Source organism: Neopsephotus bourkii, unplaced genomic scaffold (genome assembly GCF_033783945.1).
Source record: "Neopsephotus bourkii isolate Nb327-2 ecotype Australia unplaced genomic scaffold, CSIRO-AGI_Nbou_v1 NB_1785, whole genome shotgun sequence".
NCBI lineage: Eukaryota > Metazoa > Chordata > Aves > Psittaciformes > Psittacidae > Neopsephotus > Neopsephotus bourkii.
Window position 1 is genome coordinate 1,147,317 of NW_026902259.1, and position 26,643 is coordinate 1,173,959.

Consider the following 26,643-nt stretch of genomic DNA (forward strand, 5'->3'; position numbering starts at 1 on the left):
TACATTTGTCAAGACTTTTGTCAGGCCCCCCATTTTCTTTGACCTTTCATGTCATCAGCTATGTTCTTCTTGAAATGTGACTTTAATTTTGGCTTTTCCAGCTTGGTCCTCTATCAGTACTCTACCAGTACTTCTGTCTGCACAATGCATGTCACTGGCCAGGTCTTTGAGCCAGATCTGTTCCTACCTTTTCCTTAAAGTGAGCACTACCAACTTTCCCAGAAAAGTTTTAAACCCCAAAGATCAGATTATACTCCAAAACAAGGCTTCATTAAACACCCAAAGCGAGACAGAATAGAACAGGTGTAGGTGAACATCACCGGCTCACTCTGCTGTGAGATGGCAGGTCTGCTTGTTCCTCTATGGTATCAGTCTAGCAGCTCTGCAGGTTTGCAGAGGATTACAGATCCCTTCTCAAGCCCAAGGGAACATTTTCTTTCTTTCCCATTTGAGACGTTAACAACAGTTCCTTTCCCTGGTTTTCTCAGAGCTTTATGGAGTTTCTGCTCACTTTTGTCTTTTTTGTTTTTTTCTTCTCTTTCCTCCTTCTCCTTTTTTTATCCTGTGCTTCTGTAAGTTTCTTTACTTTTTCATTCCTAGGGAAGACAAAATCTTCCCCCTTTCCAGAGTGCAAACTAGCCCACAGAGGAAGAAGACAAACACCTCTCCTGCCACATAATCTTTAAAGGACGTAGGAGACATTAACTTACAATAATTGTAGACAAACTAAACAACATCTACTAAACCAAGTATTTAATAAATTTCAATGTTGTTTGTAAATTCCTAAATAAATATTTAATTAATTATCATAATATAGGGTATATGTGCTCTAATCTTTAACAAACTTGTCACAAATAATCCAGAAAACAGATTTTAGTCAATAAATTACATCATTATTCAGCAAAGCAAAACATATTACTGATCTTTATAGGGTTTAAGCATGAAAACCAAAATTGCCATGTTTAAGAAAAATCCATATAATATTTGCTTCAGAAAAGTTTCTTAATGTTTCAGAGAATATTCTTTTTTTTTAAATTAAAATAGTTTCTATTCCATGTTTCAAAATCTAATGTTTACAGTCACACAGTATATTCTATATCACTAGTAATATCAGTGCATGGACTATGACAACATGCCAAGCCATATCATATGATCGTATTACTGTGCCACATCTTACCTCCAGATTTAGGGTCATAGTATAATTAAGTAGCTAAAATGTTTAATGTAGGTTTTTAAAGGAGGCTATGCAGCTAACATGCAGCCCCTTTGACCATTACCCAAGAGACTCGCTGTCCTTCTGTCATTCTGCCCAGTAACTTCATGACCTAATGGACAATTTCAGTCAAATTTGCAAGTGGGATAGACATTTCAAAGGTGATTTGAGTTTGAATTTTATTACAGTGGTGGGTATGTGTAGGTGATACAACTGATACCTTAAATGAGAGAAGGAAAAGTAGATCTTGTACCTTTCCAAGCAGCTGCTGTCTGGCCCTCTCAGCCAGCCTCTCACATCTGCAGGGTGAACATCACTGGAGGAAGCTGGTAGTAGTGGCTGTGGGAAAATTAAAGGCACACCTGTAGGAAACTGTTTTTCATTAGATTGCCATAAATTGCCCTTTTTTTTTTAAGGTTTTGGGGTTTTTTTTAATAATTAATGAAACTTCCACTTAGTCTGTTTGAAGCACGTTGGGTTTGATCTCAATGCATCCTGTTTCCATTAAAATTACTTTAAAAAAAACTCATGTTTCTGTACTCTGTGCTAAACAGTCATTAGATAACATTCCTGAAAAGAGGCATAAGAATGCAACTCCTAAGCTACTTATCTGTGACCTAACAAGTCTCTCTTTCTGTAAGCCTAATGTGTGGGTTCATTTGTTTGTTTCCAAATTGACACAGGTAAAACTGCAAATGAAATACTTCCCAGTTAGAAGCTGTAGGTATCATTTCTTTCAGTGACAATCTCAGGCTTAGCTCCTACTTGCTAACTACCTTTCACTGAAGTCTTTTTAAATAGCTCTATGTCCCACTCCAGCACCCTTTTCCTATTTCTCTCTCTTCTTGGCCCCACCTCTCAATTTGTCCACTAACATCACTGGCAGACACCTACCCTCTCCTGCCTATACCGACTGCACTATTATTTCATATTCCCCCTGTCAGCAACAACCCTCTCTTCTGCATGTCTTGCTAGTGTGGACTCACAATTACATTGACATAAAACTTCTTACACACAAAGCAATAAAAGTAATTTCATCTATTGTTCTGTTGCTACTTCGAAACAATGCTACTAAACAGAAATGTCCTTTTAATCTACGTGAGTTGTGTTACTTTGCTATTATGGGATGAATCAAAACAGTGGAAAGGTTTCTATTGATTTCATTGAGTTTTTGGACAGTACTTATCATACTTTTGTCTAGATGCTATACAATTTCTATTTTTAATTGTCGTTTTAACTGTTTTTTATACTACTGAGAAAAGTAAAGCTTGCCATACCATTATTTCTTGATCACCCTTTTAATCTTTCTAAAAGACAAACATATTTTGTACCTTTTAATCTTCACACATAGTAACTGATCTTAATGGCTGCATATTTTTAACAGTTCATTTAGCTCATTTTCAGATTCTGTAAGAACCCTTGATGACTACCATTTAGCTAGATGCTTTTTGCTTTTTAAGAATCTCACTATTGACACATGAGTACACACCCACGTATCATCTTTGTTACCAAAAAAAAGTTGACCTGAAGAAATGTCTTCATTTACTAAGAGTGCTAGGGTACCAAAATTTAATTTCTTTGCAATACTTTTTCTTTTATAGCTGGCCAACTAATAGGTCTGCCAGTTCTGCCATAGCCTCCTCATATTGGCAAAGCATATATTTGTTTTATAGCAGGTAATCTATTCTCTTATATATGGACTCTTTGTTCCTCAAATTCCCTCCTTGGCCTTTCTAATTTTACTTCTTTCTATTATTTTCAAGATGATTGGATTTGGGCTTTCCCAATGATACATTTTAGGCTCAAATAACTTAAATATTGAACCTTGACATTTAACTATATTGATCCTTTCCTTGCCTTAGTATTTTTTTTTTTTATTTGTTTAGGGATATTTGTTCTGAGACTTTTGTACTATGCTTAAGTACCCTCCATGCTGAGACTGTGGTTTTAATTTCAGCAGTTCTGATTGAGGATATTTTTTATTTATTTCCTTTTTTTTTGAATGTAGAAAGTTTTACCTGTCTTTGCTGAGGATAGAATAATAAAATACTAGATTTTGTTATGCACATTTGCCCAGAAAATTCTGAATACTGCTTTATTATGTTTATGACTAATCAGCATTTCTAAGAAGCTGAGATGTGTCCTGTTACTAACTGTTATTTTGGTTGATGTCAAACTGCAGCTTCCAATAAACAAACATTTCAAGTATTGAAAAGTAGTTTTACAAAGCATAATTTATCCCTTCCATATATAACTTATTGTAAAGGCTGTTATACTGGACTTTACTGCTTTGTTGAGCTTCTCATATACGGTGTATTTTCTTGATCTATCACATACTATAAGCCTTCTATATGTGCATTCCACTAAGGTCACTAAGGATTTGCATTTTGCCTATGTATTAACCTCTCCACAGTATAGCTTTCTCACCAAGCTGTTAATAAGCATTCTTAAATTTTAACTTTTTTTTTTTTTGACACCAAATAAATATACACTCTAGATTCAATACACAACGACCTGACACAGCACATAAGTATTATTGCAACTCATTGGCATTACCTTCACACATTTTATTTCTGACTTCTCTATGTGAAAAATATAGCTATTTCCTGATGAACGTATAGAAAATTATGATGTCAGTCTAAGCTATCAAATATATAGTGTGTGCTGCAAATTTGACATTAAAAGTATTTTAGATATATGGTAAAATTATTGAACAAATAAAATATTCATTACTTGCACAGGTGGATTAAAATCAATAAATGCCATTTGGTTGTTATAAACTGTCTGATGTAACAAACATCAGCCTGGCAAAGGCATATATTCTTATGCAGGCACAATTTTTTATATGGCTTTTTCCAATTAGACACCTAAGTCTCTATTGAGTTTAAAAGCCACAATTTTTAAAGATGTCAAGATGATATAATTTCCAATAAATCATTAGAAATTGCTAATAATCGGCCATACCTAAAAATGAGTATTATAAAGTAACTCTGTTGAAGTGAGCACTAAACCCCACAGTGACCTGTGTGGCTGGGGGTGTTTCATTTGTGATCCCTGGTAGTCAGTCAGAAGTTTGAGGATCTACTGCTAGTGATGTAGATTTTATTTTTCTCCCAAGTATTCCCTGCATGCTGTTGGTAGCAATGGGATGCTGTGCTGTAAGCTTCAAGATGTTTGACAAAAAAAAAAAAAAAGAAAAGCAGATTTTACAAGTAAAACCTCTAGTTACTTGGATAAAGTGTTATACAGTTTTCCACTTAATTCAGAGTCTGGAGTACTTGTTTTACAAACTGCAGAGTGCCCTCAAATATATTGACTTCATTGTGGAGTCAGGGTATTTATTGTATAATGCTGAGTCATATAAAAAAAAAGAAAGACATTCACTAGGCTGGAGGAAAAAAGTGATGGAGATATCAGACTTAAAAAAAAAAAAAAGTCAAATTCATCTTGGGTTTTTGTGACCTTTTTAAACATAAGTAAGCCAGGAGCAACATGGTCAGAAATACATTACATAGTATTTGCCACTGTAATAGTGAAATTATCGTTTTATCCTGCTGGTGTTCATCTGCTGCCTCAGAAATTGGGGTTGCTGTATGCGCACACATCTGAACACACCACACACACACAGATATACCCCAAGTGCAGCAGTACCTCTAGCACGCTAGAGGGAGCCAGGACATAATTGCAATGACCGTTATTTTTTTTTTACCCAATTAGCAGAAATTACATCGAAAAAAATCTGGACATCCTGAAGGTTTGGCACAAGCTACGGAATAAGTGAAGGAAAGCACAGGACTCCAGTTACAGTGAAACCAGATCTCCTGAGAGCTCCGGGTCTTACTCTGGCTTGTATTATGTTTTTTAAATTGTGCTGCTTCTATAGGGGACTTCTCCAGATAAGTGACTTAGCCGAACACGCCGATTTCCATCAGCCAATCCTCATTCAGGAAGCAAAGCCCATTTTGTAAACAGATCCTTTATTTCGTCTGTCTGTCGCTCTCACACAGAAAGTTGGTACATCTGAGAGTAGTGATTTTAGGCTGCCACTAATGTATGTATGCTTTATTTATATACCGGATTTTAACACAGAATTAGTGTTATAATGGTTTCCAGCAGACACGGTGCGTACGGCAAACTATCCGTTTCAAAGCTACAAACAGGTCTTCAGGATGGGAAGATGGGTCTAGGAAGAATACTTATTTGAATTTATACGTTTGTAAGATTTTCTCCAAGCCATATTATGTTTACTGACATAGTAACTCATACAGGGTTGCAGGTTATCCTACGGAGCAAGGCTTCCTTAAGTGACTCGTTCAAGAGCAGCTCCTAAAATAATAGAGAATCTTATAATTGCTCCAGAGTTGATTTTTTCTTTTTTTTTTTTTCTCCCCTTCCCTTTTTTTTTTTTTTTCCCCTGAATGATTCATGCTACTTACACGCTCGTCACTCACAGCTCACAAACGGCAGCTTCTTTTCTGTACGCACGGGTCGAGACCGGCGCCTCGGCAATCCGAGCACCCACCTTGCCCGCTTCAGTCGTTCCCTTCCAACTCCCCCTCTATCAGCCGCTACTGACCGAGAGACACCCGCCGCGGCGGGGGCGGGCGGGAAAGGGAGAAGAGTAAGGGAAGGAAAGTGGGCACCGCTGCGGCCCCGAGCCCAACACCCCGGGGCTGCAGCCCTGCCAGCTGCCTGCGCCCCTGCACAGCGGCCGCGGGGATACTTCCGTGCCAGGACCTGGCCCTCGGGGAGGGCGATACCCGCTTGGGGCGGCTCCCGCAGGGCTGGGGCGGGGATGGTGGGGGTTTCCCCATCCACAAGTCCCCCGTCCCCCTCTACTCCCTTCTCCTATACATCTCTAGGGAGGTGAGCGGGTGCGTCGGCTCGGCGCCGGCGGGGGGGATCCCCATCCACAACTCCCCCGTCCCCCTCTGCTCTCTTCACCTAGGCATCTCTGGGGCGGCGAGGAGGTGCGCTGGGTCGGCGCAGCGCAGTGCTTTGGAGCAGTGCGGAGGTGCCGCGTTCCCCCTCCTTTCCCACCCGCCACCGCGGACGACTTATTGATACGTCTTAAAAATAAATAAACGGTGTGGGAATATATATATAAAAACAAACAAACAAACAAACAACGTGGGGTGGAGGGTGCCGGGGGCGCGGCGCTGCGGTGCGGTGAGCGGCTACCAGACACTACCGCAACCCGCCTGCCCGAGCCCTGCGCACACTGCGCCTCTCCACCGAACCGAGCTAATCAATGGCACCCAGCGCCCGCCGAGGCCCCGCCCCGCTGCCCTCCCGCCTCCTGCCATTGGCGGGCCGGTCGCCGCCGCCGCCGCCTATTGGTTGGCGGGGAATCCGTATCAATGTTTAAGCCGCGGCGTGAGGTGAATAGAGGCAGTCGGCGAGCGGCGCTGGGCGAGCGCGGCGGGGAGAGCCCGGCGGTGCTGCAGTGAGAGAGGCGAGGAGGGGGGAGAGCGGCTCCAACTGTTGAATTTTCGCCGAATCCTCCGCTTCCCTGCGGGCGGCTAGTGCAATGGATCTGGTTTGCCGGGGATCGGCGTTGGCTCTGTGTGCTGCCTGGCTAAGACTGGCGACCGGCTGTTCGGAAGGAGCCACCCACCAATGAGGCAAAGAAGAGTATCTCCTTTTCCTTCTTTTTCTTTTGAAATCCTCTCTACCACAGGTTGCAGAATTAACTGTATACTTTGGGTCCGGACTCAAATAAAGGAGAAAAAAAAACCCAAACAGTGCAGAACTGAGGCTCGGAACTAGATCTATGAGCTATGTACTGGGAACCTATGTGGGTTTTTTTGTTGTTTTTCCTTTTTTTTTCTTTTAATATGAAAGATTTCTGATTTATTTCACACATAACACTGAGGAAAGGTGGTTAAAAACACTCAGCAAAGCAGGAGACAGACGCGCCTCTGTGCCAGTGAGTGGATAACAGCCTTGTTTTCCTGATCCTCAGTCTCCTGGAGAAAGAGGTATAGTAAAAGTGTAGCTGGATCCGACACCCCCTTCACCCTCTATTTTTCTTTTCCTCCCCCCCCCCCCCCCCCAAAAAAAAAAAAAAGATAAATCTGTTTGTTTGGGGGTTTTTTTGTTTTGATTTTTTCTTTTTTTTTTTTTTTTTTTTTTTTCCTCCTGTCTGTAGAGTGAGTCAGAGAAGCATTAGGAAGAAGCTGCAACTAATATCTGTGAAGGGAGGAACATGAGGCGATAGTGAATATGATTTGTTTCGCTGGATCTGACTCATGCAGCAGATACAAACACCTGCATTTCTGGCTATGCCATTAAATTATTTCTGGTTGTTAAAAGAACCTGAGATATAATTCAGTTGCCCTTGCCCAGTATTTGCCCGTACGTCGTATCGAGGGGAGAGGGGGATGCATCTGGCGCTGCCGCCGCTCTTTCCCACTTCTATCAAGATGCTCAGGGAGACTATAAAAGCTTGAAAAGACTGCAAAATATGCTTCACACCAATTGCGGAACTGCATAGCTTTTAATATAAGCGAATTAGTTGATTAAAAGGTCTCCCACTTTATTCAGCGCCAGGATTGTTTTCCCCCCTCTTCTCCCCTCCCCTAAATAAAGAGGAATAGGCGGCAGTGTCATTGGAAGGAGATACTGAATAGAAAGGAGGCACTTGATAGCGCAGCCCTGTGAATACAGAGACTGTTTCCCTTTTAGCGAGAGACTAGGAGAGTGTGTGTGTGTGTGTGTGTGTTGGCTTCTCTCTCCCCCTCCCCCCTTCCTTTCTCTCCGTTTTTTTTTTTTTTTTTTTTGTAAAATCTATACGTCCAGCCATGGGTTGCCTGTTGCTTTCCTCCCGGCTGGAGAGAAAAGCAAGCTGGAATTAAACTGCATCGAGAAAAGTGCAGCTCCTCAGTCACGCATCCGCACACACGCATAGACTCCCGGAGAGAAAGGATGTGGCGGTGGCGGCGGCTACTGGCCTGTCTTAAAGAAACCTAAGTGTGCTTCTGATTGAGCACGGCCTCTGATTTATATCAAAACATCTATTTATCCTGCTACTGATGACGGTCAGATGATGAGTTTATTTTTTTTTTTTTTTTTCCCGCAAAAGGACGAGTGGGAGGCTGATAGTAGAGGGTGAGAAAGGAAGCTACAAATCAGGACACCAGTTTCTGCCTTTTTTTTTTTTTTCCTTCCCTGTTTTGTTTTCCCCTCTTGCCCTGCAATCCTCCTTCCCTCGCCTTCTGATTCGGGAGGGAAACAGTGAGGGTGTACGAGACATAGAGGGAGGGGGAAATACCGGTGGCAGCGAGATGCAGCTCTCCGCCGCAAGCAATGCAAGATTAAATCTCTAAATGCAGCAAAACACTCCCTGAAAACCAACAACCCCGCGGTGCAATCAGACATTTCACCGCCTCTCACTGCACACGAAGAGGGCTTCAACAACAAGCTGAGACTTTCCCCCCCCCCCCCGTCTCTCTCCCACCCCTTCACTCCACCAACAGCATCACAGGCGATGAGTAGCAAATAAGCTTTTCTACTCCTGCTCACAGACCTGTGCCCCCACCCTTTCTTATGTATATATAAATACACATATTTAAAAAAAAAGCAACAATCTTTTTGGTGTTTTTTAGAAAAAACAGCCACTGCCGCCGATTTTTTATTATTGTTATTATTTTTATTACCCTTTGCACATCTGCGGGGATTCAAGGATCGGGAAACGCTTCACCTGCCAGGAGGAGAAGATCTTTTGCAAATTTTCTGATTTTTTGCAATTCTCCCACTGCCGAAGTCGGACAGCCGAAGTGACTGCAAGGGGACTCCAGAATACGGCAAGCGCTATCTGAAACGCTGCCGAAGCTGCTGCCCCCCGCACCCCCTCCCCTCCCGCCTTCCTCCCCTCCCGATTGCTCCCTCCCTCTGAGCTACATGGTCTATTTGCTGCCTCTCATCCTGTGTCTCTGCAGATGCTTTAGAGCAACAGGTTCAGGAACTTAAAATATAGGGGTGGAGAGAGAGAAGGGGAAAAAAAAAAAAAAAAAAAGGAGACGACGGAGGAAGAGGAGGAAGAACAAACCCAAAGCAGGAGGCAGAGAAGACGGGGACAACCCTGGTCGCCGCTGCAGCTGCTGCCACCCCCACCCCTTCTCGGGGATGTACCTTTCCATTTGTTGCTTCTTCCTCTGTTGGGCTCCCGCCCTGTCGCTGAAGAACCTGAACTACTCGGTGCCGGAGGAGCAGGGAGCAGGCACGGTCATCGGGAACATCGGCCGCGATGCGCGACTGGCGGCGGGAGCGGCGGGGGTCGGGATGCTGCCCGCGGAGCGCGGCGCTCCCGGCGGCGGCCCCGGAGGCCGCGGCCCCAAATCCACCTTCCGGGTGTTGGAAAACTCAGCCCCGCATCTCCTGGACGTGGACGGGGAGAGCGGGCTGCTCTACACTAAGCAGCGCATCGACCGCGAGGCGCTGTGCAGGCGCAGCACCAAGTGTCAGCTCTCCCTCGAGGTGTTTGCCAACGACCAGGAGATCTGCATGATCAAGGTGGAGATCCAGGACCTAAACGACAACGCACCAGCGTTCCCCTCTGACCAAGTGGATATGGACATCTCAGAAAATGCTGCGCCAGGCACCCGCTTCCCCCTCACCAGTGCCCACGACCCGGACGCTGGAGACAATGGGCTGCGCACCTACCTGCTCACCCGTGATGACTATGGTCTCTTCTCCCTTGATGTGAAGTCCCGAGGTGATGGCACAAAGTTTCCAGAGCTGGTCATCCAGAAGCCATTAGACCGTGAGGAGCAGAGCCACCACACCCTGGTGCTGACGGCATTGGATGGCGGTGACCCACCACGCTCGGGCACAGTGCAGATCAACGTGCGCCTCATTGACTCCAATGACAATAGCCCCATCTTTGAGGCAGCTTCCTATGTGGTAGAGCTGCCTGAGAATGCACCACTGGGCACTGCTGTCATTGACCTTAATGCCACTGATGCCGATGAGGGTACCAATGGAGAGGTGCTCTACTCTTTCAGTGGCTATGCACCTGAGCGTGTCCGCGACCTGTTTAGCATCGACCCACAGAGTGGCCTCATCCGCGTCAAGGGTAACCTGGACTATGAGGAGAGTGGCCTCATTGAGATTGACGTCCAGGCTCGGGACCTGGGGCCCAATCCCATCCCTGCTCACTGCAAAGTCACCGTCCGCCTCATTGACCGCAATGACAATGCACCCACCATTGGTTTTGTCTCTGTTCGCCAGGGAGCATTGAGTGAGGCTGCCCCACCAGGTACTGTCATTGCCCTGGTGCGGGTCACTGACCGAGACTCGGGCAAGAATGGACAGCTCCAGTGCCGAGTACTGGGTGGTGGCGGTGGGCCAGGAGCTGTTCCTTTTACCCTGGAGGAGAACTATGACAACTTCTACACTGTTGTCACTGACCGGCCCCTGGACCGTGAGGCACAGGATGAGTACAACGTGACCATTGTGGCACGTGATGGGGGCAACCCCCCTCTCAACTCCACCAAGTCGTTTTCCGTCCGGATCCTTGATGAGAACGACAACCCACCCCGCTTCAGTAAGAACCTCTATGTGTTACAGGTCCCTGAGAACAACATTCCTGGAGAGTACCTGGGCTCTGTCTTGGCTCAGGACCCTGACCTGGGCCAAAATGGGACAGTTTCTTACTCCATTCTGCCTGGGCATGTGGGAGATGTTTCTATCTACACCTATGTCTCCGTCAACCCCACCAATGGTGCTATCTATGCCCTGAGAAGCTTCAACTATGAGCAGACAAAGCACTTTGAGTTTCGTGTGCTGGCCAAAGACTCGGGTTCACCCCACCGCGAAAGCAATGCCACAGTGCGCGTGACTGTGCTTGATGTCAATGACAATGCTCCCCTCATCGTCTTGCCCGCCCTCATCAATGACACCGCTGAACTGCAGGTGCCTCGCAATGCTGGGGTGGGCTACCCCGTGGGCACCGTTCGTGCCCTGGACAGTGACTTTGGGGAGAGTGGACGCCTCACATACGAGATTGTGGAAGGCAATGAGGAACACCTTTTTGAGATGGACCCCACTAGCGGTGAGATACGCACCTTGCACCCCTACTGGGAAGAGCTCAGCCCTGTTGCTGAACTGGTGGTAAAAGTCAGTGACCATGGCAAGCCCAGCCTCTCTGCAGTGGCTAAGCTCATTGTCAGGGCCTTGGCAGGGCCCCTGCCAGAGGCTGGTGAGCCACAGGTGAATGGTGAGCAGCATCGGCGACCACACTGGGACTTGTCGCTGCCCCTGATCGTGACGCTGAGCACTGTGTCCATCATCTTGCTGGCTGCCATGATCACTATTGCTGTGAAGTGCAAGCGAGAGAACAAGGAGATCCGCACCTATAATTGTCGCATTGCTGAGTATAGCCACCCTCAGCTGGGAGGAGGGGGAAGCAGTAGTGGGGGAGGAGGAGGCAGTGGCAGTGGAGGGGGCAAGGGCAAGAAGAAGAAGATCAGCAAGAATGACATTATGCTGGTGCCCAGTGAGGGCGAGGACAGCCGGGGCCCCCTCAATGTCATGAATGTGGTGAGCAGCCCATCTCTGGCCACCTCACCCATGTACTTTGACTACCAGACCCGCCTGCCCCTCAGCTCTCCCAGGTCTGAGGTGATGTACCTGAAGCCCGCTTCCAACAACCTGACTGTACCCCAGGGACATGTGGGCTGCCACACCAGCTTCACAGGGCAAGGGACTAACGCCAGCGAGGCTCCCCCGAGCCGGATGTCCATAATTCAGGTAGGAGACTTTTAGAATCCCTGGACCTCACTTTAGACACTGGTTTAACTTTGCCTTTTGTCTGCAGTGAAATCTGCTTTAAGACACCACTGAATGGACCAACACAAGTCACTAAAGAGAGGTGGACTTAATGAAAGTGGAAACAGACCACGTCTGGCGGGTCTGGTTCTGTTGTCACACTGTTCTTTCCCATGGGATTCGCAAGTAAATGCCCGCTGAACCAGTCACACAGTGTAAAAGAGGGGCAAGTGAAAGTGTAGGCAGGTGTTTAGTACACTTGGGGCATGCTGGGGTGTTTTCCCAGAAGACTGTCTGTCAGAGGTGGGTGCTTTCACAGGTTTCACTTCACTTTGGTTTGGGGTGGAGAAGGGGGACAGTGTTTCTGAAGCAGTCATATTATCTGCAGTAACTAACAGGACGTGAGAGAAACTCTACACACTGAGGACATCTATTGCAACAATGTATTATAGCCCTGTAATCCTCTATGTAAATATGAGCTATCTTTCCATGATGTATGTTTTTAATTTAAAAAAAAATCTTTCTTTATAATATAGATCCATAAATATATTTTATTTGACACAGAACAGTATTGTTTGGGCTCCATTGCCTCCTCCTCTCCCCATAAACAACCAAACATTAAGCACTGAAAATTCTGCTTAGACAAGTAGAAATAAAATTTATATGGTGATTCCCTCCTACCTCTAAAAGTTAGCAGAACTCACATCTTGTCATAAGCCAGCAAAACAACTAGTCAGATTTCCAGTAGCCTGAGTCAATATTGAAGATTGCTTTATAGTGAAAGACTTACATGCTCTGTCTCCTACCAAAGCTCATTTAGAAATTGCAACTGGGCTGCATTCTGCTGCCAGTTATATCCACACTGTCCTCTACTGAGTTCTGTGAATGTGCGAAATGGCAGAATTTGGACCATTTGATACAGGATGCTAATCAAAGAATGACTTAATTTTTAGTAGGTAGTTTATTAAAGTTCAAACTCAGAAGATGTATTCCAGAGCAGTGAACACGCAGAATGAAGGTGAGGGCAGAATTTGGCTTCAGTTGATTAAATTTAAAGTATTGCTTCATGATTAATGCAGCTTAATGTTCAAATACTACAGATATGTTCCAGAGTGATTTTTAACATTTGGATTGAAAGCAGGCTCTGGATAATGACTATTAAATATATTTGAAATGTCAGATCTGTTTTATCCTGTGGTTCTCCTAATATGCTGTTCTGAGTCATAAGGGACTGAGCTGAGTGTATCAGAAGTGACACAGACTCATTTGGTACACGCAGCTAGTGGGAAAGAAGTTGCACTGTAGACCCTTGATGTACCAAACGAAAATTCATAGTTCCTTAGAGTTATCATACCCTGTGGTCTGTGAGCACTGAATGTTCTAGCTGCCAGGTGCTGCTCCTACTGTTTTAAACTAAAGAGAAGTGGCCACTGGTAATTGGCAGGTTAAATAACCAAAATTCCAGTAACTAATGGCCTGTAAATTGAATATTTCTAACTGTGAAAAAAAGAAAAAACAAACCACAACAACCCAGAAAAAAAGGCTGTCTGCACAAGGTCACTGTGAACTAATCTTCAATCTACTATGAGTTGTGTCACAGAAACAATTTCGTTTTATGCCTATCATGAATTTGTGTTGCTATCAATTAGGTGAGTGGAGCAATACTTAGAATCTGAAATTGATTTTAATAAAAAGTGACACTTCAGGAAAGAGTTTAAGTTAGGGCACAACCGGAGATAATTTGATTTATAATTCATCCTTTAAAAAACAAATAACTTTCAATGACACTTGTTAAAGTAATGTCAACATTTTGCTGTAAAATAGAGTTGTCAGAATGCTAAAAATACCCCAAACAAATACACATATTTTTTTCCTACTGACAAGTGTAATAGTTACTAAAATCCAGAAAACTATGCTTTCTTACAACCATGTAACGTCTATATAAAACATTTAATTCATGTATTGATGCTACTGAGTAGTAAAGATTCAACTGTAGTGTAAAATCCCTATGGAAAATATGATTCCTTATTTTACAGTTCTCACTGTATAATATCAATCATGATTTTTTTTTCCTGAGATCTATATAAAGCTAAAAGAGGAATTTCCTCCATTAAAAAGGTGTGTTGTGGTTTCTATAAGAGTTTTCATTTTGACAACTGTGAAAATGTTAACAGTAGCTCCTCAGATGACACACTGGTATATCTAATACTATTTTTGCTTTCCCTGAATATCTACAGAATATTGGATGTTCAGGTGGTCCAGCCAGTAGATTAGGAGTCATTTTTCTCTAGTCAACAACCTATTCAAGCGTAGTTATTGATACTATATTTTGTAGTTGTATTGACAAAACAAATACACAGTATGAAACAGAGTAGTTGCTTTCTGTTTAGGAAAGGCCCAGACTTAAAGCGGTTCAATGGGAAAATCTGATCCTCTTCACTATAATTTTTCATTACAGAAATACCTTATGTATGCTCCATCTTCACATCCCTAGAGTAAATTTCATATACAGTTTGCATTTAGAATGTAGACATTGCTTTGTGTCTGGTCCTCTACTTCTGCCTCATGTAAAATTCAAACTGCAGACTTAGGGAGAAATAGTAAAGGATCAATCCTCTCTCTGGATCTACTATATCCTTAATCACTCCAGGAAACCTGTGTCTGGAAAAGTAAATTGCACAATTAGGAATCAAAGTATAGCTAGTGGAAAAAAGATACAGAATCCAAACAGCTGCTTTATCATCTCCTTTCTTTAGTCAGTTCAGAAAAGCAGTTTTCTTCCTTACTTCAGTAAAGGATAAGTAAGCGACTGTGTAAGGGTTTTCTAGTGAGAGCCCTTTAGTGTTTCCAGATATATTACTGAGCCACGATAATCTCACACTGTATAATTCATACGATGGAACTGCTTTCCTTTGCTCTCATTTTCTCAGCAAGTCTTTAATGGCAGAATTTTCTAGCAGGAACCTATTATTAAGACTTTATGTTTATATATATATGTACATATATATCTACTTGGGTGTGTGTATATATATATGCATGCTAAATATTATATTATTATTACTTAGTATATCCCATTAAGTCTATAAATATTTAAAACCAAATAAATAATTTCTCAGTAAGATCTAAATTTTCTCACTCCTATTAGGAGTGCATAAACATTTTTTTTTTTGCTTCGCTTACTATTAAGAGCTGGTAAAGTCGATAGGTTATATGATTCCCTTATTTCTCATGAATAGTATTTTATTCTACAGATAGCCCAATTTGTATCAATCAATACCTGCGGAGTAAAGTGTTATTTAGTGACTACGGGTTTCAGACTGTCCCAGAATGACCAGCAGCTGAATAAAATACTGCCAGGTATGTGTGAGAGGGGTGTAATCCTGCCTCTCTTTAAGTGACTTATGTTACACATTAGTCACACAGTTTAACAGCTTGTGTATTTACTCACTACTTTGTAGCATCCAGCTATATGCCATGGTTACGTGTCACTATATGAATCAATGAACTTCTTCACAAAATTGAAGTACCACAAAATTGAAGTAATTTATACATGCATGCATACATATATGTTTAAAATTTTGAATGGACAGCCAAGGTTGCTGTGTACTTTCAGCTTTTACTGGCATAAGAGACTTGCAAGTGCTTAAGGTCTCCGAAAAGAGACCATTTGTGATTTGATGCACACATGAGGTGGATGTCTATGAAGAACAGTGTTTAGTAACATACTGGGAAGTTAGAACAGCTACACTTTTGGCATGTTTCATTGCTTTTAACGTCAGCAGTCATATTCTAAGCATACTTTAGAAACAGTGCTTTCAAACACAAGTTTGTTAAAAATATTTAAATATAGGCCAGTGCTATACAATTGTCTTTGCCAGATTCAAAAGTCTATGTGACCTTTAAATCACTTATGGTCCAAACTATTAATTTTTATTGGGGTGGAAAAAGAGGAAAGTGTGAGTAGATGGCATGTCTATACGGCTGAAAGAAGATTTCTGTTTACTCTAGAACATAAAGACTACTGGTAAACTCTGTTCATCTCATTCTGGTGAGAAAATCAAGCTGACCTTCTCACCTGACTAATAGAAACAGAATTTTGCTTTATTTTGAGGAGCAGAACTTAGAAAAAGAAATATCATGTACTAAAATACACATATATGTTCATATCTCTCCTACCAAAAAGTTCACATTTACCTCTGTGAACAAGTTGAAATTTCTTCTTTCAGGTTTCCAGTAGATAAAAGAAGGGATGGGCAAAGGGAAACAGTTTCTTTAAACAGATAGGGTCTGGAAACAGGTTCCTCAAAGTGAAATAACTGCAATGTAGAAAACTACATATGCAAGTAGTGTTGGTCATCCTACAGATTATTTATTATTATACTTGTGGTGCGACTTGGAAAAGTTTGCAAAGATATCAGGAATGAAAGAGGCATGAATAAAGAAAATGGAGGTAACAGATTTTGCTAAACCACAGCTGAAAAAAAAAAGAGTTGCAAGACTCTCTCAAGCTGGGAACCGCTGTAGCTGCTGTACTACACAGTCCTGCAGCATTTTAAGATAAAGTACGTGTTAATCTTAATACTTCAGGCACCTGATGTTTATGATATGTGAACAGATTATTGTCAAGATCTAATCCAGCTTCATTGCTAGGTGTCTAGTAGTACCTAAGAAGATAGTCTTCAGAGGAAATAAAAAACATAAGCTATATTAGCACTGTTCTGTCTTTAGATACACTATTTTTCTCAAAGCTTTACTTGGAGAAACTTCAGCTAAGAAATTTCAAGACTGCAAAAAGAAGTCTGCAGCTGCTGTAGTATAAGGAGTAGCAGCTTTCCTCACAGAATATGCATTCATTCTCAGTGATGTAAATTCCTATCTGAAAAAAAGAGGTATTCATTATTTTGTTTTATATCTTCTACTGCAAATAAGGAATATTATTCTTCCTCACTAGAGATAGTAGAAGTTAACATTTTACACCAAAACAGTACTGGGGCAGTTCTACACATTTGCAAGTTTACAGGTTTGTACTTTCTAATTCCCCAAATTTCACAATGGCTTATTTAAGGACACTAAGTTGTCATCAGATGGAACTTTAGGACTACCCGACTAAGGTGCATTAAAATAGTTTTTACAGTGTTTCACAAGGTTAGATGTCTTGCAAAATAACTCCTGTGAATGTTCGCATTGTGAAAACACAGTCTGCAGCTAGTCTGATTTTGCTTTACATTGTTCTGTAGCTTTAGTTTTGCTTCATCAGTGCAGCCAATACCAAGGGCAGCTGACTAAGAATTTCAGAACAGGCTCTTTTCTATATTTTCATGAAGATATGCTGCATAGTACAGTGGCATAAAGTACATACATTTTAGGTCCAGATCTGGCAACATACTGTTCTCTATGGCATACACACTGGCTGCTGATAAAGGCTGAAGAAGCAGAATTGGGCTCCTGGTTTGTGTTACGTTTGCTCTGGTCTTGATCTTCAGCTTCTTGCCAATACTTTTCATAATAATACTATTTCAAAATGGTCCTTCCTGATATATAGGTTCAAATGAGATCTAAAGAACTTTCTAAGATAAATTTCTGTAATATAGAACAATAAACATAATAAAGACAACTTAAGAGTCTGAAGTAGAACATCGATATTATGAGGAAGAAAATTATATTGTCAGAACAGAAATTCTCATTAACGAATAAATTAAGAATAATAATGTCTTCATAAAACTTGCTGGTTTATAAAATGTAAGAGTGGAAGAAATTTAATGCAGTTACAATGAAAGACGTGAAGCAAGTCATTCAGGATTTGCTGGATCACAGCTCTCCATGGCTTTTAATGTTGACTGAGCTTTCCTCACCTTGGTGTTCTCTGCTGCTATCTAATTTTAAATGGGAAAATCAGCACAAATTTGTGATTACCAGTGCAATTTTGATGATTGATTCTTTGAAGAATTATATTTAACAATAAATTTGGCCAGCTTTCTGTTCCTTACCCACACTGATGAAGGCCTGTTCTTACTCATATTTGGTCAACAGCATAATTTTGACTTCGTCAATGTTTTCAGTGCTTCAAAAGTAATTTGTGACTAAGAGCCTTGCAGAGTGCAGCTAAGAATAGTATGATTGCATCCTTTATTTTCAGATTTCAACTTTTTGTGATATTTTCTTACAGATTCTTCATAAACAATTACAGAGAGCGGAACTTAGAAGATTTTGTAACTATTATGTGAACTGTAATGTAGAATCATAGGATCCTAGGTTGGAAAAGACCTTTAAGATCTTCAAGACCAACTGTTAACCTAGTATAATCGGTGTACAGCTAAAAGAAATTAGTCTACTGAACATATTGATGAACACACATTTTCACATATTTTCCTACATTTCTGATAATGTGCATAACATTCCTAAAATTCAGCAAATATTGTTACAAGGAAAATTATAACTAGGTATGTGTAAAATTGTAGCAAATATCACTTGGTGTTAAGAAAGCACAGATACCACCTGGTTTCTCTAATGAGGCAAAAAATGTCATTAAATATTATATTTCTTCTGAACTCACAGCGTTTGGCTGTGAAACAGTTGGGGATTTTGTTTTCAAAAGTTTGGGGGTTTTTGTTTTCATTTTTTCCTTGGCATTTTTTATTCTTTTTCACTATTTTCTTCTTCAAGACTGATAAGTGCCTGCACGTATAAGGGAAAGACATTTTGACACTAGTGCTAATATATTCCAACAGGTAAGAATTTTCTGTGAAATTAACTTAAACCATGATTTGTTGACCAGAGCAGAAACACAGCTCTGTTTTTGTCTTTGTAAGTATAGAAGCAATCCTTTGATTTCAAAAGGTCAGTGTAGGGCAGTTGGGACATATTTTTGCAGCAGATAGCCTGAGAGCTTTAAACTTTCAATTGTACTTCTATTTCAGCTGTAAAAGAAGAAGTGGTGAAATTAATGCTAAAGGGCTCAAAATATAGGAAACAAGGGGAACTCTCAAGAGGCTGCAGGCTTTTGCCTGGAAAGAAAAAAAAAAAAAAGATACTAGGAATAGAGTGACAAAATGATTCTGGGGAAAAGTTCCTGGAGTTTAAGTGTTTCATTTATTATGGTTTTAAGGGGGCAAGAAGGAGATTAACTAGTTGCTGCTTTTACTGATATGATGACATGAAATGGAGTAGTGTACAGCCTGCCATAAATCTTAGCCAGGGTTCACTTTAAGCCCCAGTAATGTATTTGTCATGGTCTTTTTAGTGCAGCCTCTCTTTTCAAACTGCTGTAGGCATTTTATTTGTTTGTTTATTTGTTTGTTTATTTGTTTTTCTAACAGAAGAAGATTCTGGATTAATTACTGTAAATCCTATGAGAAATAAAAAAAAGGTAAATTATTAAGCATTTCAGATAAAATACACAATATGAAGTACTACATTCAAGAACAAGAAAATTCATGTGAATGTCCCTGTAATTAGGGTATTATGTAGGGCTTTAAATAGCCTTTTTGAGCAGTCACATATTTTCTAGCTAAATCCCAAAAGCTGCTGATACTATTTCTATTTATTAAGGTCACACAAGAACCATCTCTTTCTTCTACTCAATTGTTTCCACTAGCTAGCGGTGTTACCTATGCAGAAAGGGTATCAGAAGAGCAAGAAGAGTAATTCAGTTGCTTTAGTTGAGAAGATATCTCATTTTTTCATCTGTTGATGTGTCCTCAAAATTGAGGAGTCTCTCTGTATGTAAGGATATAACTGCATGGTTTCAGCCAATTGTTAGTGTTACTTGCACAGACGGACAACACAAAGATCAATTTGCCTCTCACTTTTGTGCCATGAGGGTTTTTTTCCTTTATTCACCCCTCAAGACAATCAGTCTCATGCTGATCTATTTTTAATTTAATACTCTATAAGTGATCTAGACAAGTAAAATCCTTCAAATGAACAGCATTTTCTTTTAGCCATGGACCTTTCTACTGACTTTGCGATGTTTGTATTAGATACGAGTTCTGTCAGTTCATAAAACACATTTACATGCAATAGAAAAGTTTCTAATTGCATCCTGCTCCCTGCTGCATGGCTGCATGCTGCAGTCTCCATGGCATGCCAAAGGACGACTCTGTGAAGGGGAAAGGAAAAGCCTTGTTACAAGATAGAAATGCATAATTTAATCTGTGTGGGTGGGACCTCTGATCGATGCATTGTAAATTCTTGCAGCGATAGGCATGTGAAATTAGTTTTAGGCAGTGTTTCAGACCATCTGTTGATATATATGCAACATGCTTGTATTTGCCTGCACTAGTTCTAGTGACACTATGATTACTAGTATTTGCAGTCCTTGCCCTGGAACACTTCCAGGAAGTTTTATTGCATTGAAATGGCTCTTACAGTTCATTGAGCATCCAGCATAACACTGCTGAATATGATTGGTGCGTTTGCATATATTTATTAAAAAAAAATCAAGCAGTTAAACTGCATAATTATGGGAAAACGAATCATAACAATAAAAGACCATTTAAGTTAACAAGCTTTGTGATCAAAGGATAAATACAGGTTGGACAAATGAGACTGTAGATGTAACTAATCTACATAAATAGGCTTTGGTCTGATTAGAGGAAAAGAATATATTAAAATAATCTAAACATATTAAAAAGCTTTTTACTTCAGTACTTCTATAATGTCTAGTTCCATTTCATCATATTTTAAACATTTCTATTCAATAAAAATAGCTATGTTCAGTGGTAAACTACTTTTAATTGTTTTCATTTTTTTTGATTAACAATGTTTACACTGCAAAGAAAGTCTAAACTAATACAAGTAAACAAAAGTAACATCTTAAGTTTTCATTCTAGTTTGAATGCTTTGAGTGTCAAAAACCTTAAACGTTTTTAATGTCTTATTTTTAAATTTTTAGTGTTGCAATGTGTTTTGATTGGTTTTTAATTAAAGAAAAACATTAAAGGGAACATTTAAAGGGCAATTTCTTGTTTACTGTCTTTATCAGCAGAGAGCAGCCTTTGTAGTGTTTGAAAGCTGGTGCATTAAAAATCAATTTCAGTCTTCAAAGGTATAAACTCTTGCTTGCTTTGTAGATATATACTGTTTTTAAAATAATTGGAAACACACTTGACAATTGCATTAGAAACAAAAGGTAAATAATGGCTTAATCAGAATTTGAAGGATTTTAATGTAATTTTAATAATAGCTAAAGGATTTTTTTATGGAGAGCAATGTGAATCACAATTGGTAGCTTTTAAATGCATAATTTGTTCCTAAAGACAGTTACATGTATTATTTTATTAATAGAATTTTGTTTTAAACTTCTGTTGGTGTTATTCTGATGTTTTTAATGAATGCTATGATTCAAACAGAGAGCATATCTGTCAGTTTCTTTACTTACTACATTTCTGTCTCATTCTTTGCTGATTGCTAAGCAACCACTTATGGTTAAGATTGTTTAGCTACAACTCAGTTAAAAAAAAGTGAGCTGGGTTAAACAAATTTTCATTAAGTCTTAATGAAAATATTTGAATTCTGTAAAATTTTAAAGGTGACAAAGAAAAAAGCATTGTTTTGGTAATGCACCTCAGATGCAGCACTTAGGCTTTGTTCCTACTGGTATTGAGAAAAAGACTGGTTTTCCACAAATCTAGAAAGAGCAGGGTCATGCTCTTAAACCATGTGTAAGTAATTTTGAAACATGTCAAAACTTATATATGCATCATTGCATTAGCGTTATGTCTTTTTAGGCATGATCCTTAAAACACTCATTCACTGAATATTTTAATTTAGGTCAATAGAACCATTGAATTAAATGGATCACTTACAGGAGTGGAGTTGCTGATGAGTGTAAGCATATGCAGAGTTCAGCCCAGAATCTGTTAGTCTGGGTAGCTGAACTGCTCCCTATTTCTTCTCTCCTTTGCTTTATAAACACGGCAAAGCTGCAAAAACTGTTCATTTCATTTAGCTCCCAACTGCATTCTCTAGTAATCTATTGAGATAGTCTTGATGTCTGAATATTTAGAATTTTTGCTTTTAACATAGATGTGTAATTTGATATGCAGATTTTAAGATCATAAAAACAATCCTGCTTTGATGATCATGAGCAAGATTATCCAGCAACAGCTATAAAATTCCAAGTTTGTTATTTTCTGATCTCTTCATCATGTCAGTGGATCAAATAACAATAAGAAAACAGTGGAATTTAGAGTGCTTGGCAAATAATTAATTTAAGTGCCTTTTAAAAATGGAAGCCATGAAGCCATAGAAACTAGATTTCTAGTAATGCTTGTTTTCTGTTTTAGCAAGTCTTTTTAGGTAATGGAGAGGGATAAAGTGCATAGTAGGTGTGCTATCACATGCAAATATTTAAAGATGTGACTAATAGTTTTTCTGAGCAGGGTACACATTATTTTGGGTCGTAGCACAAAACCCCAAACCTTTTGTTAATTAATCATACCCTCTGACTTGTATGGAGCTCATTAATGTGACTCTGGCCAGGAATCTGTTTAGTTCTTTAACATTCTTTGTTGTGTTTTAGCACACCTTTAATTCTTAAATTGGTTTCCTTTAGAGCTTTAAAAAAAAAACAAACAAACGAAAAAAAAGGAACAGGTTGTCAAAGCACCTAAAATAAGCTTTTCACTTTAATTATATTCCTTAATTAAAAAGTGTTTGGAAATGCTTAGACCATGGTTGTTAGGCATTACCTGGTTTTACAGTGAAAAATGTAAAGTGAAGTGCTTCAGATGGTTTTTGTTGTGGGTTTCCCATCCCTTCCCCCCCACAAAATACAGGAAGGTTGGTACAACTTCATCAGATGAACTAGATTTGTTCTGTAGTAACTCTAGAATTAAAATTTTTGTTTGAAGAAAAGGTCTCTCTCATTTTAAAGTGGCTTACTGGTGTAGTGTCTTTAGAGTTTGATTCTGAGCAGAACCAGTGCTGTTACTTATTTGCATATAAGGTAGATTTATTGCCAGTCTTGCTATAAGATAATTATATTTTGTTCTATGTCCAGATTTGGTTGTGATTCAGTGCATAAATCTAATTGCACCTGAAGTCTCAATAGTTTGCATGAGCAGCCCTGTAGGGTTTTACTTTGGATTTTTTTAGCTGTTGGTCAATATAAATATAAGCACGGATTTCACTGTTTTGTGTGAGTCCCTGCCCTTCTGTTTGGTTTTGGGGGATGTTGGGAGGGGTGGCAGGTGGTATTTTTTAGCTGCATCAGGATTTCCACATTAGCAAATGTATTTGACTTGAATGTACTAGGAGAAAAGCATACTGCTACACAAAAGTTATTTCTTCTTGTCAAGGGTAGATACCCCTCTAAGACAGTTCAACTTTTTCCTTTGTTATGTTACATCTGTGTACTGACAAAATTCATATATTGAAGGTACATGCTGATTTTTAAATTTGGCATTTTAAAGCTAATATTTAGTGTCAGCAAAGATTAACAAAATACTTAGAATTCTAAAATTAGGGGGCTGTAGCGATGCTGGGGATGGACTCCTCATTAGGGACCATAGTGATAGGACAACTGGTAATGGGTTAAAACTTCAGGGGAAGCTTAGATTGGATATAAGGAGGAAATTCTTTCCTGTTAGGGTGGTGAGGCACTAGAATGGGTTGCCCAGGGATGTTGTGAATGCTCCATCCCTGGAGGTGTTCAAGGCCAGGTTGGACAGAGCCTTGGGTGACATGGTTTAGTGTGAGGTGTCCTTGCCCATGGCAGGGGGGTTGGAACTAGATAATCTTAAGGTCCTTTCCAACCCTAACTATTTTATGATTCTATGATAATATGTGTGTATGAATACCTATGTCGAGATAAATAGATAAGAGAGCAACATACAACCAAAAGACATATCTAGATGGATAAAAGGCATTATTAAAAACCAATCTGCCTCTCTTTTTTTTTTTTTTTTTCCCTTATATTGTGTATGATCTGTAGGTAGCTGTGTAGCAGTGTTTTGGAAGATACTGTCAATCCACATTTTTTGCTGTAATGTAAAAAGCATAAAGTTTAGAGACAAATGTCGGCATTTTTTTCCCGAGGCAGGAATACAGGTAAAGAAGGATCTTATTTTCCACTTCATGGTGAATGTTAATCTCTTGCTTAAAAGTATGTATCCTGTTATCATATTTCAGGATTGAGAGTAATGATGAAAAGGAAATAGAAGTTGTCTCATGTGAAATGTGAGAATAATCAGCACTCATTGCTTCCATTAGTGTTCTAGGTATTAAAAAACATAAAATAATCTGCATTTTGTAGCTCAAGGGGAAGGGCTTGTAGCCACATCAGTCAGTTTTGTAGCCACTGGGTGCAAAAGAGGGGAAACCAAAATGTTTATGTTATTTCTTTTAATGTATAGTCTTCCTTTTGTCCAAATCTGTAAATATATTTTTTCCTGTTTAAACCACCTGTAGCTTCTTACCAGGTTTAACAGGTATTGCAAAGGCAGAATTAACTGGATACATTTGGATTATTTTTTATTTATTGGCCGTGATTATATTTGGTATTTCCCAACAGTATATGTCTCATTATTGTAACAATGTTACAGTAATGAAGTAATAATTCCTTCAAGCATGAAATAACTAATATTTAGTGCTTTCCTGTTCCTATTTGTTTCAAACGAGATTCTAGAATTTTGGAAAACAGTTTCACATCAGTTAACCTGAAGTATATATAGACCACACACACTCATTTCTTCATCCCCTGGCAAAGGAACCTCAGAAAAAAAGTAGCTGGATTTCCAGATTCTGACCTGCTTGTTAGTCTAGTTTACTTGAATGAAAATAAAACAAGAGAAAACTTTTTCTGCATACCTGTTTAAAGCAAATGTTATTCAGGGATTTTGGTTAGCACCGGCAAAGATCTATAAATAAAATGCTTGAAGTCATACTGGTCTTGCTGATACGAGTGAATGAAGAGATAGGCATGCATATTGAACAGCTGTTGGAGAAGACTTTAAATAAAGGAAAGGTTTTCTTCTGATTTAAATTTTGAGCCACAGGTTTTCTATAGTATTTTATGATAAAGACAATTACATCGTAATTAGGGTTAGAATGCATGCCCAGTTCCCCATCTCAAAACACAATTTATTACTACCTGTGGCTATTTCTATTAAAAAAAGAAACATAATTACTATGTGTCTCAGCAATCTAAGAGTAAATTTTTGCAGTTATAATACCCCCCTTGGGCAGATGTGCGAAAATGCCAGATTAATTCCTGCCAGTATTTGTCTTTTCCTTGAACATTCTCAAGGTTGCTAGTAGCTTGGCTTATCATTATATTGGTGCTGTTTGTTATGCTGTGGTTCAGGTTAAAGCAGCAACCTTATTATAAACCTTTAGGAATAGGACTCTATACCATTTCTTTGGAAAGTCTCTGCATTGAAATTTGATAGTACAAACTCCTAGGAGTAAGATCCTAATCCTATTTTAATGGAAAGTGAATGAGTTGGATCTTAATCTTAGCATATTTTAGAAGAGCATTTTGTGTTTTATTACTCTATGCCTGAGAAGATTTAAACAAAACCAACAAACTCAAGTTTACTCACTCCTAGGAATGTATGGTGAAGTTAATATAGTTGCATGTGAACTGAAGACCATACACGGTCCCTTAGTATTTTATGACTTTTCTTTTATTCCCAGTTATATAATGGTGTGTTTATTTAGAAACAAACACCAGTAAGTTAAGATGGTCCTAAAATTATGTAAATTAAATTCCATAGAAATAACTTAATTCATTTCTTAATGGGCTTTTCTACATGAAAACAATTTTTGAGGGCATATGTGTAGAATAATTGTGTGTAAAATGCTCCATTCCCAGAGATTACTTTCAGCAGCTAAACCCCTAACTCCATGTTGAATTCCAGTGAACTTGGAAGTTGGTGTGGCTTCATGAGGGCGTATGATCCACCTGCAGGGAGCAGCATTAGTCTGTGTTACACATTATCCATTTTGAATATTCAGGAAGAGCGGTGCGAACAGTCTTTACAAGTTATTCCCCCCCCCTTTGCATGAGCTTTTGTTTGGAATTTCTCGCAATGTACCTGTTGTATTTTCATTTCTTTCCAGTTTTGAAAGAGATTTTCCCACACTGCTTCCAAGTGCTGGCTTGGTGAATTCTGTGATATGGACATTATTTAGAGAAGGTTGTGTTAAGTGTTTTCTTTGAAAGGTCATGACTAAAAAATAAAAACTAGAAAAATTTTATATATATATATATATATACACACATCCTTCAGTTGCTGCTGCATGTATTCCACTTTGAAAAAGGTGCTCACATGCTCAGTGAGCATCCTGCTAATTAGATACAGAGGAAATCCATAATTTAATCACTGTATTGTGACTAACCTCTCAGTCAAATATTAGCATTCATGTTCAGTCTCTTTATCCCTGGTGAAACTTGCAGCAGTGTCCTAGATGTCAACAAATCATTACTGATCTGGAACAGAATGGACGCTTTTTGTAATCCTGGAATCTTTGCAGAGAATATTTCTTATGTGCATCTTCTTCATTTTAACAATAAAATCTCATTTCAGAATATCGATATGGAGAGCTGTAATGAAAAGGGTAATCCAGAACTTTTTTCCTCAGGCTTTTAAGAATTTACAGGTTGAAGTCAGCCTTTAAGTATCTATGAGTTTATAGATTACCTGTGGTGATCCTTA

General features: G+C 39.7%; 1 protein-coding gene across 3 annotated transcripts in view; it reads left to right on the top strand.

The window, feature by feature from the left end:
- The first annotated feature begins 6,586 nt into the window (after positions 1-6,586).
- Positions 6,587-26,643, top strand: part of PCDH17 (protocadherin 17) — a 94,642-nt gene continuing 74,585 nt past the window's right edge. Inside the window, exons 1-2 of one of the 3 annotated variants that reach the window (XM_061380055.1) lie at positions 6,587-7,194; positions 8,898-11,965. In XM_061380055.1, coding sequence (XP_061236039.1) covers positions 9,341-11,965 — 2,625 coding nt within the window. In that variant the 5' untranslated portion in view covers positions 6,587-7,194; positions 8,898-9,340. The remainder of the gene's footprint in view (positions 7,195-8,897; positions 11,966-26,643) is intronic. The other 2 variants (XM_061380054.1, XM_061380053.1) reach the window with 2 other exon arrangements.